Source organism: Festucalex cinctus, chromosome 14 (assembly GCF_051991245.1).
Source record: "Festucalex cinctus isolate MCC-2025b chromosome 14, RoL_Fcin_1.0, whole genome shotgun sequence".
Lineage (NCBI taxonomy): Eukaryota > Metazoa > Chordata > Actinopteri > Syngnathiformes > Syngnathidae > Festucalex > Festucalex cinctus.
This window is the reverse complement of record NC_135424.1, coordinates 17744446-17762992: the sequence shown is the minus strand read 5'-3', so window position 1 is coordinate 17762992 and position 18547 is coordinate 17744446. Positions and strand designations below refer to the sequence as shown.

Below are 18547 nucleotides of genomic sequence, written 5' to 3'. Positions count from 1 at the left end.
CATTGTGTGAAATGCAGAGTCCTATCCGCACACTCTTACCGCATACAACATGTATTTAGATGCATGCCATCACTCAGGGGACAGTAAGTCTGCAATTAAATAGTAATGACTAGCTTGCAGCCTACCCGAAAGAGTGGTGTGCGATATGAACGAACGCACACACCGAAGCGCTACTCAAAATGTATTTTTAATTGGTGACAGGTTGAACTCTGCAAGAAAAGCAAAGATCTCAGTCAAATATTCAAGGTTCTTCTTACACCTTTTTCTGAGATGAAATTAAAGCATGGTCCACTTTTAATTTTTAGAGGTTTTCTTGTTTAAGAATAATTATTCCAATGCCATGAAAACATAAATTCTCACAACATGCAGAGAATCCATCCAAGGACGCTCATTCATTTTATGTACAGGCATTATTATCAGATGAGGTTTGAAATTTGTTGTGCATTTTTAGATTATAGTGTGACTCGTTTTCATCTTTTGGTCTCACCTTCTTCCATAGTCTTTGACAGGAGAAACTCTATTGCCATTATTAGATCACTGTGCAACTTCTGTTTTTATTTGAAATTAAAACTAAGATAAATAAAAAATGTAACATTTCAGATATTTGGAGATGTTGGAAAACTATATTTAGTGTAGAAAACAATAGGGAGCTATTTACTTTAAACATATGCTTCAAATCAAATCAAAGTTAAGAGTTGGAGTTTGCTATTTTAAAATTTTGATGCCAATATTTTCCCTTTTAGTGAAAATGAACATCGGCTCCAAATATCGGTTATCGGCCTCCTTGACGACTAATAATTGATATTGGTACTGAAAAAAAACAAAAACATATAGATATATCTCTAATAACATCCATATCAACTCACCTGCAAGTAAAGTTTCGTATTTCGCCATCAGTTGGTTTTCCTGTGTAAGCACTCTGACAAAAGCATTTATCAATCAGATCCACACATGTGCCTCCGTTCAAACAAGGATTGGGAGCACAGTTCTGCAAATAAATATACATCAAATATTATCTGTAATGGGTCACAACAAAAGTACAGAATATTAGCTTAAACAGAGGCAGTAAGAAATACCTTTGTACCGTATATTATATATATATATATATATATATATATATATATATATATATATATATATATATATATATATATATATATATATGTATGTATTTATTACTCCTAAGCACCTCCTATAGTATATTTGACAATAAATGCAATTTGACAACACTACACACCAATCTTATCACCAATGCTCCAGCTAACACAACACGAAAGGTATCTGGGCTGGTTCAAAGAGCCCTTATAAGAAACACAATGCCTTATCTTTGGAGTCCAGCTGAAGCTGTGTTGTGTTTGAATCAATTAAACATTAGACTGAGCCATTTACTTTAATCAGGTATTTGTACACCGTTTGCATGATCGTTGTGCTTCAGTCCCGCTATCTCGTAGGCGAGTCGATAAAGTTAGTGACACCAGAGACTACACAAAGACTACAAAGTTCTTCTTCCCCAACATTCAGCTAGTTTAATCATTAAACTCCACTCACATCAATGTTTGTTTCACATCTGCTGCCGCTCCATCCCACCTCACAAAGACACGTGTAGGAAGAGATTCCATCATGACAGCTGAGGTGGGCCGGAAACAGTGGGGGGGCGGAATTGATTTAAGTAGCGTAAACTGATGAGAGTTAAGATTAAATAGAATGCTTCTTTGAAAGCAGCCCTATTGCCGCACAAAACACATGTTGAGAAACATGTCATTTGATAACTTGAAATTCATCAAGACAGTGTGGAGGGACCTTCATTCAAAGTGATCCCATCATAGTTCATCCTAATCTACAGCAATTCCCATTTAAAGGGGACAGAGATAAATACCTACCTCCCTTGAAAACAAGGTGCCGACAAGCATTCATCAATGTTGGACTCACAGTCGGGGCCAAAGAAGCCAACGGGGCACACGCAGTGATATCGATCGGCTCCGTCAATACATCTCCCGCCATTTTGGCACGGCTTTGAAATGCACTCGTCAATGTTAACTTCACACCATGCCCCTAGGAAATAAAGCACATTTCTTTAAACAGTACAAGTCAACATGAGAGGCAGTCAGTGTTTTAAGGACAAAAACTATATACATATATATTTGTTAGTCTTGAGAGATGAAGTTGCAAGTGTAAATCAGGATTTTTATACTCATATTTCCATACAATGTCACTCAGAGTATAGTCATTGTTTCTTGTGGGAATAGTTGGTTGACAAGCGTGCTAAAATGTGTGTGTTATGTACTTTGTTCGTTGCTAATTCAATTCCTAGTTAACACAAATAAACACCTTATTAACTGAATCAAAACATGTAAATATGATTTTTAATACTTTGCCCCTCACTCCCCAAAACATATTTATGTTTTTTTTTATGTACATACATACATATATATATATATATATATATATATATATATATATATATATATATATATATATATATATATATATATATATATATATATATATATATATATATATATATATATATATATATATATTAGGGGTGCAAAAAAATCGATTCGGCAATATATCGCGATACTACATCACGCAATTCTCGAATCGATTCAATAGGCAGCCGAATAAATTTTTTAACATCCATTTTTGATGAAAAAATATTCAACAAAACATCTTTCACACCTTAAGCATGGAATAATGTTATATTAATGGAACATTAAGCCTTAATACTTTATTTCAATGCTGTTCAAACATGAACAATGTTACAACCTGTTTGTTAAATACAGTGGCTCACAGTTATAACACTGAAGTTTGAGATCAATAAATAATACATTTTCATACAAATCTTACAGTGTACTGAATGGTATTTTCTAAATTGAGTAAAAAAAAAAAATCGTAACAATCGACTTGTAAATTCATATCGGAATCGAATCGAATCGTGACCTATGAATCGTGATACGGATCGAATCGTCAGGTACTAGGCAATTCACACCCCTATATATATATATATATATATATATATAGTAGAGCATACAGAAGGCTTGTTGCAGATTCTGACCTGAAGAGGTCACTAAAAGCAATGGTAGTTATTACAAAAAACGCCCATCAGGTGGCAGCAGAGTATAAGATATCAGCCAGGGCCATGTTGCAACAAGCTCTTTTTTCTAGTGTTTTCAACAGGTTTGTAAATAATGATGAAAGTTCGCTATATTCTAATGATAATTGCTGCAAAACAGATACAAATGTACATCTTTTTTCCTGATAAAAGAAGAGACTCTAATCTTTCTTTTGGTAGATTCCATGTTTTATAGCAATAGAACACAATATTCTGTGGGCCTTGCAAAATCAGTCAAAATCCAGCAAAACAGCCATGAGCGAAGGGGGTTGCTTCAGTGAAAATGCTTGGGAGTGAATGGGTTAAGCCCGTAGACATAGTCAACACGATCTGCTGAATCAATAGAGACCAATTGTCACTCAGAACTATGTGTCGGATTTATCGAAGCTGGCCAGACAAAAAGCAAAGACTCAGGAGAGTTTTCTTGGCAAAAATGATGAGGTCAGACAAAAATGCCCAGATTGATCAAGGAAAACATCCACTCGTTAGAAGAAAGCACAATAATTTGAACCATGAAGAGAACACAGCAGGGCATATGACCTGGTGCCACGTTGACTTCAATGGGAAACTGAAGTATCCTTTCTCATACACTCATAACAATGAGACCATGCAAGATTGGAAGAAAATTTGACAATCGAAGATTGGAGGAAGATTGCTTGGTCAGATGAGCCTCGATTCTTGCTGCCATAACGGGAAGGCCAAACTTTGGCAAAGAAAATAAAATGGTGTGAGATTCAAGGGAGTATTTATTTATTGATCAACACCATGGGGGATACAACCTCGCAACATTCAACATAAAACTGCAACCAGACAGTGTGAATTAAATGTGGTTTCACATACTTGCAGTTAAAGTAAATTAAAAAAAATCAAATAAAAAAATTACCATATATCTGACGTTTTTCTTGGACTTTTTTGGCGAGAAGATAACTAACGCTGCAGTTTTATCCTTTAATGCTACACAATGGGTTATTTACTGCATGCCCTTGTCAAGCTATGTAATGATTATCTGTTGAACTGTACATCCCATTGATGCAGTAAACTGCTTTGTCAGGCTAATTCATTATTTTCAATAGATTTAAAAGATGCAGGTCACGTTGCATTTTTTTTTAAAAACTATATTGATGTTGTTTTTTTCCACTTTCATTAAAAATCAGGTGGTAACTGACCTTTCCTGTGAGCCCTTCCATTCTGGTAGAAAAATATCATCATCTTCTTTACTTTTAAAGATGCCCAGCTTCTTGGAAAAATGTAACAATCTCCAATTACGATGTATGTTGATCAGGTGGATTAATTCAGTTATAACCATATGTGTTTCAATCTTTCTTTATATTTTCAATTAAAGAATTGTCCAAAACTTTTTTTGGGCAAATGCTACGAAATAAAATTGTGCAATGTACTGTATTTAAGTTAGATATATTGGTCATCACATCTTCACCTTAATATAGATGATAAAGGTTTGCTTTATAATGTTACTCTTATTAACTGGAATACATCTGGTCTGATGGAAATGAAATTTTAATGACAAGGCACTTATAATCAAATTATATCATGGTTGGCCTGTAGCCATTTCTCTTAACCTCAAGTTCCCTCATGCTCACTTAACATTCTACTACTGTAAAAAAATAAAAATAAAAAAATAAAAAATAAAAACCTTAATGCTTTTTAAGAAAAAATTGCTTCAAGCCAAATCATTAACTCTCACGAGTCAGTTTGACACCTCATTAGTTATCATACGGAGAAACATCCTTTAGTTTCTCGACAGCATTAACTTTAATCAGCCAGCTTCCACACAAACATCAGCAACTGAATTAGACTCTACACATTACGAAGACTTTCATTTTCTGCACGTCTCCTCGGGGGACTGGATATTCAATAATATAAATAACAAATACAGTAAGTTAGATTAACCACACAGTTGTAAAATGTAAATCTTTTTCTTTTTCTTTTTTTTAATAGCATGTCGTCTACATTTTGGAAAAATACACTGACATTAGAAAATGGATGGATGGACAATTAATTCAAACATTTGTTTGGTGTGTAACATAAATTCTATGAACGTGTTTCTTGTAAAATCCTGATTGATAAAACATCTTGCTTTATAATCAAGGGATGAATGTGAGAGCAAAGGGAAAATAACCCTTTATGGAAAGCTTGTACAAACTTGGTACAAAAGATTGAACTGATGACACATTTTTATTGTCGTGTTCATCCAGCATAGCAAATTCACTGAAGCCTCACTGCAACATCATCATCATCCAACAATGTGCTGACTGAGGAAACTGCAACAATGTGCTGATTGCACCGTCCTATCACTCAAGGGAACAGACTCCTTAATGACGAGTGAAGACGAGAAAACAGAGGGCGGCAAACGACAACAGCCCAAAACTGTGATTTATTTAAGCGTGATCACCCATTAATCATGTTACCGTAATGACTCCTGACCTCAGGATGGAATGCGGCTCCCATGTATAGTTAAACAATACATGCTGGGGGCCTGAAAAGCAAAACATCCTCATTAATGATCCGACAAGTGAGATTCAGGCAGCTGCCTGGGCTGTCTCAGAGTGAGATTAACATTTTTATAGTGTACGGCACGAAGGGAAAATAATGTATACAACTGCACAAAACGTAGTTGTGCATAATTACGTGATTAATTTGGGAGGCTATGGATGGATGGATGGATGGCTATGCTAAGGCAATTACTGACTGCATGCCTCTGAACGATATACCTGTAAAGCAACAGTAAGCTTGTTTTTTTTGTTTTTTTTTGTTTTTTTATTTGCTCCTGGGCTCTCTCTACAGTTGTTCAGTATAATTTACTTTAAAGCCATTGTGCTGAATTGAAATCAACAGCAGTCAAATGCCTTCAGTGGCAAGCTGTTTGTTTGACATCGACTCATTAACAACTCCAGAAGTAGATACGCTAAGAGCTTTACCGTATATTCACATTCTATTCAGGTAGGTTTAAATGATTAGATGTTATAGAAGCCAATCCATGGATAAAATAGTAAATATCTCGTGATTGTAATGTGACATAAATCACTGCACATGCAGTAATGTTCTGACGGATGCAAATGCAACATGAGTTTGTCCTGGCTGGTCCACCACGACAACACACCACTAAAACAGACAATCATCTGTGGTCATCACAGCAATTCTTTTAAATGTTCCTCTCACTATTACATCTTGGTGAGTTTACTGTTTTTATCAAAATGGCAAATTATTAATCATTATTGGTTTAATGATTACATTTAGTTAATTCTAGTTTTGTCAAAAAATTAAAAAAAAAAATATTATTTTTTGACGTTTGTAAAATATTAATCTGGTGGTGACGACATTTAAAAAAAACAAAAAAACTTCCTTCTTTGCCAAGGTATTAAATTTAATGCAGCATATTTCGATGTACTATTATGTCATGGACATCCCCTGTCAAACATCCTTGCACATATTATCTTGTCGACTTATAAATACTTCTATTACAATACGCGGTTCAGAGGCTATAGTAAGTCTAGCGCCCCATAGCCTAATGATGAAACATCATATTGCACTTGAAGTTTTACTGCAGATACAAAATACACCACACATACTAAACATATTGTAAAAGTATTTCAAAATGCTGTCACAAAATTTTTCTTTTTATTTTCTTTCTTTTTAATTGCAGTATAAGAACATTGGCATAGATCGATATACATTGCCAGACCAATCAAATGCCTAACCAATGCATCAAGCTAATTCATTTCATTAACCATATTCACAAATTCGTAGGCACCATTGGATGAAATAGTGAAATTTCTGGTGGTAAAAAATAAATAAATAAATACAAAATAACAAATGTGAGCGACGCATATCTTGCCAGGCCCATTCAAGTGTATGATTTATAGAACAATTTAAAACAAACATCACTGCATACAAAGTGCTGGTTATGAAGTAAAAATTAGTCTTATAAAGACCATCACCCTTTTCACCCTTTCTCTGCAGTTGAGAGGTTGCATCAAAGTCTTCTGTATGCTCTCGTATAACAAAAAAAAAAAAAAAGTCTTGCAAGAGTCGTGAAGTTCAGAAGGTCAGGAGACCAGAGGAAAAGTCAAAGGAAAGAAAGATGAATCAAAGTGAAATTCAACACCACCTGCCACCCACATGGTTACAAAATCAGAATCTCACGCCAACCCCAGAAACCTCTAAATTCCAACAAATTAGGGAGATCTCAAGAGACCAGAGGAAAAACTAAAGAGAGGAAGGAGAGAAGGATAGATGAAGCAGAGTGAGATCCACAGACAGGAAAAAAACAAAAACAAAAAAACCCCCATATAAATAGATATAATAGAACATATTTATATGTTTTTGGAAGGAAATGAGTTAAGTATTGTTGTCAGACAATATATGTGTACTGTATATATTATATTTTTAAGACTTTATGACACTTAGAACCAGGAAATGGGTGCATGCAGTGACGTGCTTTGTCATACCGCTTAAAGAAATGCCGACATTATTCATTTCTATCAGTTTCTTATTGTATGGTGTTTCTTTATGTTTTGGAATTGACACCAAAGCACTGCCTCATCCCAAACACTTTTACAAATGTTTGATCCTTTTTTGAAAATAAAGTATTTGAGACTTGAAGCAACCTGTTCACACCGAAGACCAAACAAAGTCCAAAATAAAGATGCACATTCTGACTCACTGGCCAGCAACACTAATAAAATCCAATATGGAATGTAATGCAGGTGGAAACGAACTGTCATTATTGTGTAATCACATCCATGCGAGCTAACAGATATAGACTACCCTGATTTATTAGTACGCACCTTCAACTGTTGGACCCTAAATTGATTGTGGCATTCAATATTAAAAAGAAAAAATAGCTATTGATTTTCTGGTGCCCGTGCCGCAAAGAAATGTCAGAATCTCAACCAAAAAAAGGGTTGACATTCTATCAAAGTAGAAAACACACATTCAAATCCATTTTAAACAGGCTAATGAAAAGAAGTTACATCAAACCTTGCCAGTTAGTTTTTGTGCTGCGGTTGAAAGTTATAAAGTGAACACTTGTGTGAATTCCGCTTGCTTTGAGCCAAGTCAGACCGCATCCTCCGGCCGCTAGCTCTCTTGGGGAGTCCTGTTTCCTCACATGAGCTTAGAGCATCAGAAAAAGTAATGACTTGTACTATAGTGTGCGCAAGCCTAATAATAAAAGCTGCTTCAGTGGGAATTGGGCCATGCGTGTCAGGTTCTGCTCTCTGGAGTCGCAATACCTCTGAGATTTCTCCCCCTCTTTCAATTGAGGAAGGATAAATTGATGATACAGTGCAGAAGACAAATGAAATTAATCTTCCCAGTAGCTGACAGGAATCGGCTTTAGTGCAAAAACACACATACACGCATGCACACGGACGGGCGCTAAAATAGCTTGATATCTGTCTGGCTGGAAAATAAGACGAATGGATTGAAGAAACAAATATAGTGTTCTGAGACAAAGAAAGCTGATGAAATAAAATAAAGGCAGCGATGTGACAGTGAAAAGTTTCCATCAGACCAAACAGGTGACATGAATCTTTATCTTGTTAGCTTCACTAAAAAGCAACAACTGCATCTGGCTTGGGCAGGCGGGCCAATTAAAAGAACATGTTGGGAAGCAGTTTTTACACTAAACCACATCTGTGTCAGCGCAGCCCTGATAAGCTTTTTAGGCTCTTCTATTGATCTTGGTGTCACCAGAGGGAAAAAGACGTACCTGCGTATCCAGGGCGACAGACACATTCAAAGCCCGCCGGCTTGTTGATACAGGTGCCCTCCTGTAGGCAAGGTGAAGCTTGACACTCGTTCCCACTCAGGTCACACAGCGTTCCGAAAAATCCAGGAGGACAACTGCAGTGAAACCTGTGGAACAGGGGGGGAAAAAAAATCATTTAAGTGTGAGAATGGATGAGGTGCATGCTGTCAGAATTTCTTTGCAAATTAACATATTTGGAAGATTACCTGAAATAGAATATCAGATATTAACTAGGGATGCACGATAATTCTATTTTCAACCAATACAGATAAACCAATAATTTAGAGGTGCCGATGTCGATAACCGATGAATACGTGGTAACGTGCATTACTGCCTCCTACAGAATTGGAATGGACAGACTTTATTAGGTGTTCTAACCAATGAGTCAAAATGTTACAAAATGTTAAATGATCCTAAGTCCGTCCGTCCGTCCATCCATCCATCCATCCATCCATCCATCCATCATCTGAACCGCTTGAGCAATGCTAAAGAGAGATAACCCAAGTTCCCTTCTGAGATGGAAATACTGTACTGCAGCCTCATAGCTAATACAATAACACTGTATACACATATGTAATACTGAAATGAAATGCTATAACGATAAGACAAATTGAACCGTAAATATTCCTATTAAGTTGCAGTAACCCATAAATCGAGCAAAATGTATTTTAGCGTATACTACTTTATATTGCCGCAATTACTGAATAAGAGATGGCATAACATTGATGGAATTATTGGACTGGTTGAAGAAACTTTGAAATTATGGCCGATTTTTCATGCTGAGCCTGAGCGACATCTCTCTCGAACAGAAACAATATAGCAGCAATTAAGTCTCCCTGGGTGCAACTCACTTTGAATTATGCTTGATGACTTATTACTGAAGGGAATAGCCTAATGAGTCTGATAATGCAGTTTACTCCATTCAGATCCCTCTCCCCAGCTGTCATTGGCTCTAATATCTTCTGACCTCACATCTCTGAGGCAATGGCGTCCCCATTTATAGGTTGCCTGAAATCAAAATAATATCATAAGTGAGGTATAATTTGTTATCATCAAATCGATGACATTAAATCCAATTTAGGTGATATGCAAGACTTTTTGCCATGTGGCACAAAAGCACCGTGCCTTCTAATTAGGGACAGTGTAAAAGGCTCGAGTGGCCAGGGGACGGTCGTCTGATAATAATTAACACTCTCTTGCTTGGCCGCCTGCCTGCCAACGCTGAATTTGAGCTCCTTATAAAACAAAACCGCATCAGTTGATAACGACTTATCATTTCCCTGCGCACACAGTGCGATGAGCGCGGAACGTGAATGTGTGCAGATGTGGAAAGACACTGCAGAGGCAGATACAGAACATCAGCTCAGTGCACAAGAGCTTATTCAACTTGTCGGTTCAGGGAGATGAAGATAACGGTGGGTGCGTTGTGTTGTTTTTGTAGTGGCCAGTGAGGTTAAAACACCGGACTGTGCAATAAGAAGGCCGGCGTTGTATCGAGCAGGGCCGGGTCACACGGGAGCCAAATCATGGCGGGAGACAAAGTGGACACAAACCATTTAGGACTCCAATTGGCCCTGGGACTTCTCTACCCATCTGTCCGACTAAGCCCCCGCAAGCTCCCATTAGGCACACCAGAGAGAAGCACCCCAAGTGCCGGACTGGAGAATGAATTGAGATACATGATGTTTTCCAGCTGAATCCAGTTTCTGTCTTCTGGAGAGCAGCTTAGAGGATGATATCCCGTAAGCATACTGCATATTATGCACCATGCCAAGGATTACCAGTTTAAAGAGGAACACGCCTACACATCCGAAAATAAAAACATCATTATCAATTCTACCTTGTTTTTTTATTCTTACTTGTTGACGAGGTCTTGACAAGTGCCGCCGTTGAGGCAAGGCTGTGACGAACACTCATTGATGTCTTGCTCACAGTGAAGGCCGGAAAATCCCATTTTGCAAACACAGCTGGAAAAAATAAATGTGATCAAAAAGATGGATGGTGGTGGGCAAAACATATGATGGCCCATTTTGATGGATACTTTTTATTTCAACAGTGTTAGTTTACTTTTTAATCTGTTTTACAGTATGTGTGTTTAATGTGGGGTGTGCAGCCAAAATCTTTCTTTTACACAAAGGAGCTATTCGTGTCGTTTTCGGTTGTGGATACAGAGACCACACTAACCCAATATTTATACAACTAAAAACTTTAAAATGAATGAATTGATGGAGTTTTAACCACCTTAAAATAATGTATGAATCCCATTGTGAAATTTTACCAATCAATATGTAAAGTAAATAAAAAAAAAAAGAAAAAAAAAAGTACAGATTAAGAGGAACAGATTTTTTCCAAACCTAGATACAGAACAAAACAAAAAGAACAATGTATTTCGACTCAAGGTGTCAGTGTGTGGCACAATCTGGATTATAAAACCAAATCATTCCAGTCTATTTGTATTTTTTAAAAATCTATAAAAGCTTAACTATTATAAATAGATATTCAGCCCCAGGTCATGCTGTTGAATTGCTTCGTTTAATGGATACTTTGAAAGTGTCTTGACTGTTTGTTGTCATTTATTTTGTGCTGATTATTATTTTTTGTGTGGATTGCGGCAGATATTACAAGTTTTACTTCTTTCTGTCCCCTTTCATTTCTTTTTTTTAAATTTTTTTTTTTTAAAGAATGAAAATAAAATTTAACATTTCACTGGTATGTTACTTGCCGGATTTGTTAATTTGATAATAAACTGTGTGTAGCATTGCTATCACACCAAATTGAATCATGGTCTCAGACTTTTGCACAGCCTCCTGTGCAAAGCAGAGGATCAAAAAGTAGAATTAAAATGGATCAGGGTGGCCAAACTATGGCCCGGAGGCCATTTGCGGCCCACCGTCCAATTTTCAGTGGCGTACAACAAAAAATGTTTCACAAGGCCCACAATGGTTTTGGGTGTGAATGTTTAAATGGCAGGGGCATGACTGATTACAAATACTACTAATAAAATAGAATGGAGATTTTTTTAATTTATTTTATTTTATTTATTTATTTATTTATTTTAGCTATGCAAACAAACTATAACTGATATAATGACAACATTTCTTTATAATTCAGTTTCAGAACCAAAAATGTTTTCATCTACTTTCTGCCCTTTGTCAAAGTCAGATTTGTGAATATATCACATTGTTGATTATTTACTGTAATTTTGTGAGGCTAACATGCACTTATATATTATACGATATTGTTTTACATATAACGTCTATACTATAGTATACAATGTGACAAATCTTCGTAATTTTATGTGTACTCATGTATAAAATGCACCTGTGATTCCTTTTTTTCCCCAAAAAATAAATAATACAAATATTTTTGAGAAATTACAGCATGATCCTCAAGTAAACTGTGTTTTAAAGATTGTCATCTTATTATAGATTTCTCTTTTTATGGTCCTCCATATTGGAATTTACTCATGGGAGGGTGAGTGACATATCTATTCTAGAAACATACAGTACAGGGGTGCAGCCTACACCAAAATCATCAAAAAGCCAAAGCAATTTACCTCTAATTGAAACGTGTAGTGGAGTTTCTCAAAAATAATTAAAGTACATAATTGCTTGATTGGTTTTACCGTGTTTTATAAAGTTCAAGAATATAATAGTGGCCATTGCACCTTTCAATTTTTTTTTATTTTTTTTTAATTTAGTGGCCCTTGGAGGAAACATTTTGGACACACCTAATTAGATGTTTCCAAGTCTCTTTTTTATTATGGAGAAATGGAATCCTAAAATCATACTTAAAAATGTCTTCGGGTTCATGTTTTGTCAATAAAGCCAATTAGATCTGAAGAAGCTTTGACGTACTCTGAACACAATAATGTGCTCTCAAGAGATATTCAGTAAACTGCATTTGGAGGAACTGAGACTTGTCACCTGTAACCGTTGACCTGGTCCACACAGTCGCTGTTGGCTCGGCAAGGATTAGAGCTGCACTCATTGGTGTCAGTTTCACACCGGCTTCCTTCAAATCCTTGAAAGACAGAGGAGATGGTCATGGATCGGTGAGCCCGCCCACATTGCTGAAAACGTCAGGGTCGATGATAACCAAGGCCCTGGCGAACGCCATTTTAATGGAACTCGTAGCCCCTGTAGCATTTCTCATCTTCCAGTGCTCAGCACTCACTGTTTCCCCTCAGAGAGCATGTAAGTCTAATAATACTTCAGCGCCATGGACAGATTGGTCTGAGGGTTAGTGGTTTGGGGTTTGGGAGGTGTGCGTCTGTGTGTGCCATTCTATGCATATGTCTGTGTGAATGAAGAAGGCGGGTAAGGACGAGGGCTTCTTGTTAAGTTTAGCAAGAGGGAGAGGCTAAAGCCCATGAGCTCTTTTGCCCTTTTTCATTAGGGGGTTGAGGGCAGGGTGGCTAAGCAGATCAACAGGGATATTTGGCAGGGCTTTTGAAGCTGCTTCGGAGCCTCTAATGTTCTGCCTCTGGTGGAAGTCCCAATCCACTTTTTAAATAGTTTTCTGCTTATTCATTTATTTTTCTTTAATGAACAACAACTACTAAAATAGAACCGTTTTGGAACACTGTGTACAATTGATGCCATCTAGTGGTGACCTCATAAAATACATTTTTGAAGCACTGTGGTTCTTTCGAGAGACCACACTTTCCAAGCCTACCACCAATTACTGCCAATTTATTATTTGGAGTGAGTGAGCAAGCGAGAGAGCAACCCGGCAAGCAGGAGCTAGCAGGAGCTAGCGTGAGCAGCGGGCAAGAGTGGCTAGCAAGAACTAGCTGGAGCGGCTAACAAGAGCGGCTAGTGGGAGAATCTAGCAAAAGCTAGCGAGAGCAAAGTAGAAGGAGCCCGAATCACGGGACTTAGCGACGACACCTGCAGGCTCCAGCTGTGGAAGATAAGAGGCGGTCGACCCATTTGGTCTCACATTAGCTGCAACTAACACCAGAGGATAACTGTGCTCGCAAAGTTCTTCTCTTTCAGGTATCTGTAACAGGATGTTGGCAGCGAAATATGTCAGCCTCCTGTAAGGCGCGGTGTGGCCTAAGTAGCGACTGCTACGATTATTAAAAAAAATAAAAAATAAAATAAAGTTTTTATATATATATATATATATATATATATATATATATATATATATATATATATATATATATATATATATATATATATATATATATATATATATATATATATATGTATATGTATATATATATATATATATAGATATAGATATATATACACCGTATATTATCGTAGGGTGTTTTTAAAATGAAGTACTGGTAGATGGTGATAAATATTAATTACTGACTTTGAAATGCAGGAAAGCTGTAAATCTCTTTCAAGTTTGCTTAGGCAACGACAGATGTTGAGCTAGCACATTCAGTTTCACACAAAGTTGACATTTAAGGTAATTTAGTGCAGCTACGGGGTATTGAATTGTACAGTATTACATCATTCAGCAAATTGGATGGGTAGTAATTTGTATTTTTACCTACAGTTACTTCCAAACAACTGATGCCCACAAACTTTCACTTTTGTTGTGAAACAGTAGTATTTCGCTAAGCGTACAAGTTTTTGGATAATACAGTAGGCTACATTGTAAACATATGATAAACACATGGAGCAGACAACAATGTGTCTGATAGTTTTCTTCAGGGATTCCAAATACTATGTTGATGTCTGCATAGCTTTATCCAGAGCCTGCTTTTATCTGGTGAATTTGAGGTTTAGAAAGGGAAAAAATAAGCCTAAAACATTTTTCCGCCACCTTATATAGGTTAGACCTTTCAAAAGAGCAAAAATATATCAAAACCATAAGAAAACCACAAATTGCATCTTTGAATGAAATGCAGCACCACCTTGAAAGTATCGGACTTCTCTTCGATGTTACTCCATGATTGACCACTCTTTCGTTTCGGGGGAGTGACTGCAGTCGATTGATTGCCACCATAAATTTGATGTTGTTTTCTGAGCAATATTTTTTTTCTGTGCGCAACCCAGCCAAAAATATAATGGCTCCCAAGCTATATATTTCCTTATAAAGCAAAGTGATACAGTAGGTGAATGTATTGAAATACACTACTAGGGTGATGCTATGTGGTGACAAGTCACAGCTTTGTATATGTTGGGATGTAAGAATGTGAAAGCGCAGAGAGCATCCAGTGAATTATGGGACAGCACAGGTTTCCCAACCTGGCCTGTCAGTCACTGCAATGGTGGAACACCTCGGGGGGCTATTTGGAATGTCAGCACAATGTAATGCATCTTGTGCCACTAAGCACTGACTGGAGGCTTCTCTTTGACAGAGCACTGAGAGATAGCGGAGGCACAAGCTCGTGAAGTCATTCCATCATATGGTTGCAGCTCCGTTATGAGATGGCTGCCACTGCCATTGAATGTCTCCCAGTAAAAAAAGAAATTGAGGGTAATCCCCGGTGGACAGTGAGCTAACTTTGATGGGCGTTTCAATTGAAATATGACGGATGTCTTCATTTTGTGACTGTGAATTTAGTTTGGACTGCTACATTTGTCCTTACAGTCTCCTTATCAGACTGGCTGTCAGTTAAGTTTAAAAGGTGGTTTAGAAAAGAAGAAGAAAAAAAAAAGCTGAGTTGAAAAGGTTTTTGTTTTTTAGTCTATGTAAGTGAGTGGTTGAGTGGCTACTGACTCTAGGAAACCACTATCCACAGCTGGTGAGCAAAAAAGTTAAAGGTGAAGTCTGCCCCCCATTTTTTATTTATGTATTTATTTATTTATTGATAATAATATGTTCTATGAGGCCCACTAGTCTAAATATGGTATTTTGGTTAATATTGTGTTAGTGGAATGTGAGGTAAGCAGCAAAATCCATCCGTTTTTATCCATCTCAGGGGGGCGGGCATTTTGCCACTTGCTGTTGACTGAAAGTGACATCAGTGTTGCTCAGGTCTCAGCTACCAACCAATCACAGTGCAGCTTCAGAAAACAGGTGACCTGCGATTGGTCGTTGCCTGAGCCCCGACCAATATTGATGTAATCTGCAGTCGACAGCAAGTGGCAAAATGGCCGCCCCCTGAGATGGATAAAAACGGCTGGATTTTGCTGCATAACTCATATTCCAAAAATGTCATATTTATCAATATGTCATGTTTAGACTAGTGAGGTCACATTCAACATATTGTTAAGAAATGTTTAAGGTTCACTTTAATATCAAGCCCTGTCATGACCAACACACATTGGTCCATTCCTTTAGCACTTGATTCAAATATTCATCACTGTATATTATTTAATTAATAAATCTGGTTTTCCAAATTTACAAATGAAGCCATGAACGTTGTCATAACAGCAGTGTGCAGTTTTGCTCTCAGGCTTTAACAATGCTCACAGGGCTCGCTGATATTTTTCTTTTCCCTGCACCTTCTGGTGACTCAACTACATTTAACAACAGGCTCACCACCAAGCTTTCATTGTTGCCTCTTTACTTGGTGAAGCCAATTTCATGCTTTTAACTTGACACAATTGCATGTGATTCCTTTGTCTGGAAGAAATGAAAGAAGGAAAGAAATGTGTCTGTGGAAAAGATGGGTGGTTTCAAAGTTTTGTAATAAAGGCTTTTTTTGTATACGTCTCTTAACCTACAATTAATGGCCCATCAAGAGTAATTGTACAAATTGAAAGCACATTTTAGAATTATTTTTTAAAGTTAATTTTCAAGTTTTTCTTACATGTTGGATGTGTAAAGACAGTCATTATGAATTGTCAAACAATATTTAAATATTTTGCACAATTAATCACATTTTTCAAATATTATTTTCTACAAAGATTGTAACAGACATTTATTTGAGTGAAACCTTAGAATTTTAATGTGAAATCATCAAATACAAAGTGTATGTTGATTCAAAGACTGTTCAAACAGCTTTTTGATTGTTTTCCTGCAAAATACAAGTGTTGATCAAAATATTTTTACAGGCATTTGTCTTATATTATTCTCAAAGAAACAATCTCGCTAAACTTATGTAAGAGTTTGTAAAAGTTGCCTAAGGCTTCTGCCCTGAGCTCCCACCAACACAGGCTGCATGAGATGCTTGCATGAACGTTGGTGACTTTGGAACACACTGGTCGCCCTAAGCCTTGCGATTGGTTCAACACACTGAGCTGTACATAGCCCGAAAGCTCTTTCAACAGCAGTCACAAGTCACGACAGCTAATTTAAGCATGAAAGGGGGGAAAACATACATATAAAGAAGAGAGATTGCTGGGGACAAAAGTATCCTGCTATGCAGTGAAACCACAGTGAAACAAGCCTAGAGTTGCTGCTCTATTAGAGACCTGCTGTGAAGGGCTCAGAGGTTAAACTCCAACATGATACATTCCACTAACGATGGTGAATTTTTATGAGGAGAATGACTGATTCCAGAAATTCTCTTTTTCCATGCAGCTGTTGTCTAGACATGAAAGGGTGGTCTCCGAGCTAAAAATGGAGTAAGAACAAACCCCCCTTTGCCCTCAGTGATAGAGCATTATTAGCATTCTGAAACCTTAGCCCTTGGATGGGCTGCACTCCCTTTGTGTTCGCTCTACCACGTGCACCAAAATAATAGACCTCAGATATAATTGTGTGGAGTTAAATGAAAAACAGAAACATTAAAGGACCAGTTCGGGTTTTTTGACATGAATCTCTATTTCATCCTCACCTCCAGTGTGTGCGATCGTCACTGACTTACCCCTGACAGCGTTCTGTGACGCGAGTTCTGGTCCGGTGTTGGTCGAGAGGACGGCAATTTGACTTGGGTCACGGAAATAAAGCGTTTTTCTTCTAAAAACAATTTGTGTTCAAAAGAGTGATACATTTGCATCATTAAACTCCTTTTCTGAAAAAAGTCAGACGCCATTACCGCCGGACTATTTTTCTGTTTGTTCGTATCACTGCGCGGCGCCCCGCATACAACTGATAGTCACAGAACGCTGTCAGGGGTAAGTCAGTGCTGATCGCACACACTGGAGGTGAGGATGAAATCGAGATTCATGTAAAAAAAAAAATCCGAACTGTTCCTTTAACAAACATGCCTTAAAAATAATTTAAACTAACTGAATAATTAAAAAAGTCAAAACTAAATAAAAAAAAAACTAACTATAATGAACAATCCAAAACTTTTATAACCCTGCTATGTGTGACTTTCGTTGGCACAGCTTCACAGTCGCTCATTAACCAACTGTTTGTTAGGACAGTCTCAGTATTGTGGATGGTGAAAGCTAGTGTATCATGCCATGCAAACAAAGAGGATTGTTCTCCATCTGGCCAGAAATACCTCAAGGAATATTCAAAGACTTGAAAGGATATTTTTTTTTCTTTATTCTTCATATGACGGTGCCACACAATGTACTTGAAGGAAACTTAAATATTTTAAGTTGTTTGATTGGTCATTGGGATTGGTCATTTTGGAGCATGTTGTGTGTACTTCAAATGTGCACAAAACTAACCAAGGACAGAAATGCCTTAATGGGTTCGAGTGTGAATGTGTACTAATCTGTGCTGTCAGAAGCTATTTCTGTTGTTTCATTTGTTGCTTTCGTCGCCCACTAACCCTCACCCTGACCTCTGCCCTTACGCTAGCCTTTTCAGTTTGTTCTCCTTTCAGGTCTGCCCCTCCCTGCAGACGTTTCCTC

General features: G+C 37.2%; 1 protein-coding gene across 3 annotated transcripts in view; it reads right to left on the bottom strand.

Annotated features, from left to right (window-relative positions):
* Window positions 1–18547, bottom strand: part of eys (eyes shut homolog) — a 175017-nt gene that overhangs the window by 81147 nt on the left and 75323 nt on the right. For all 3 annotated transcript variants that reach the window (XM_077495542.1, XM_077495543.1, XM_077495544.1), the window contains exons 25-30: window positions 12809–12905; window positions 10742–10849; window positions 8844–8989; window positions 1881–2052; window positions 1549–1627; window positions 867–988 (exon numbers count right to left, since the gene is read on the bottom strand). In XM_077495542.1, coding sequence (XP_077351668.1) covers window positions 867–988; window positions 1549–1627; window positions 1881–2052; window positions 8844–8989; window positions 10742–10849; window positions 12809–12905 — 724 coding nt within the window. The remainder of the gene's footprint in view (window positions 1–866; window positions 989–1548; window positions 1628–1880; window positions 2053–8843; window positions 8990–10741; window positions 10850–12808; window positions 12906–18547) is intronic.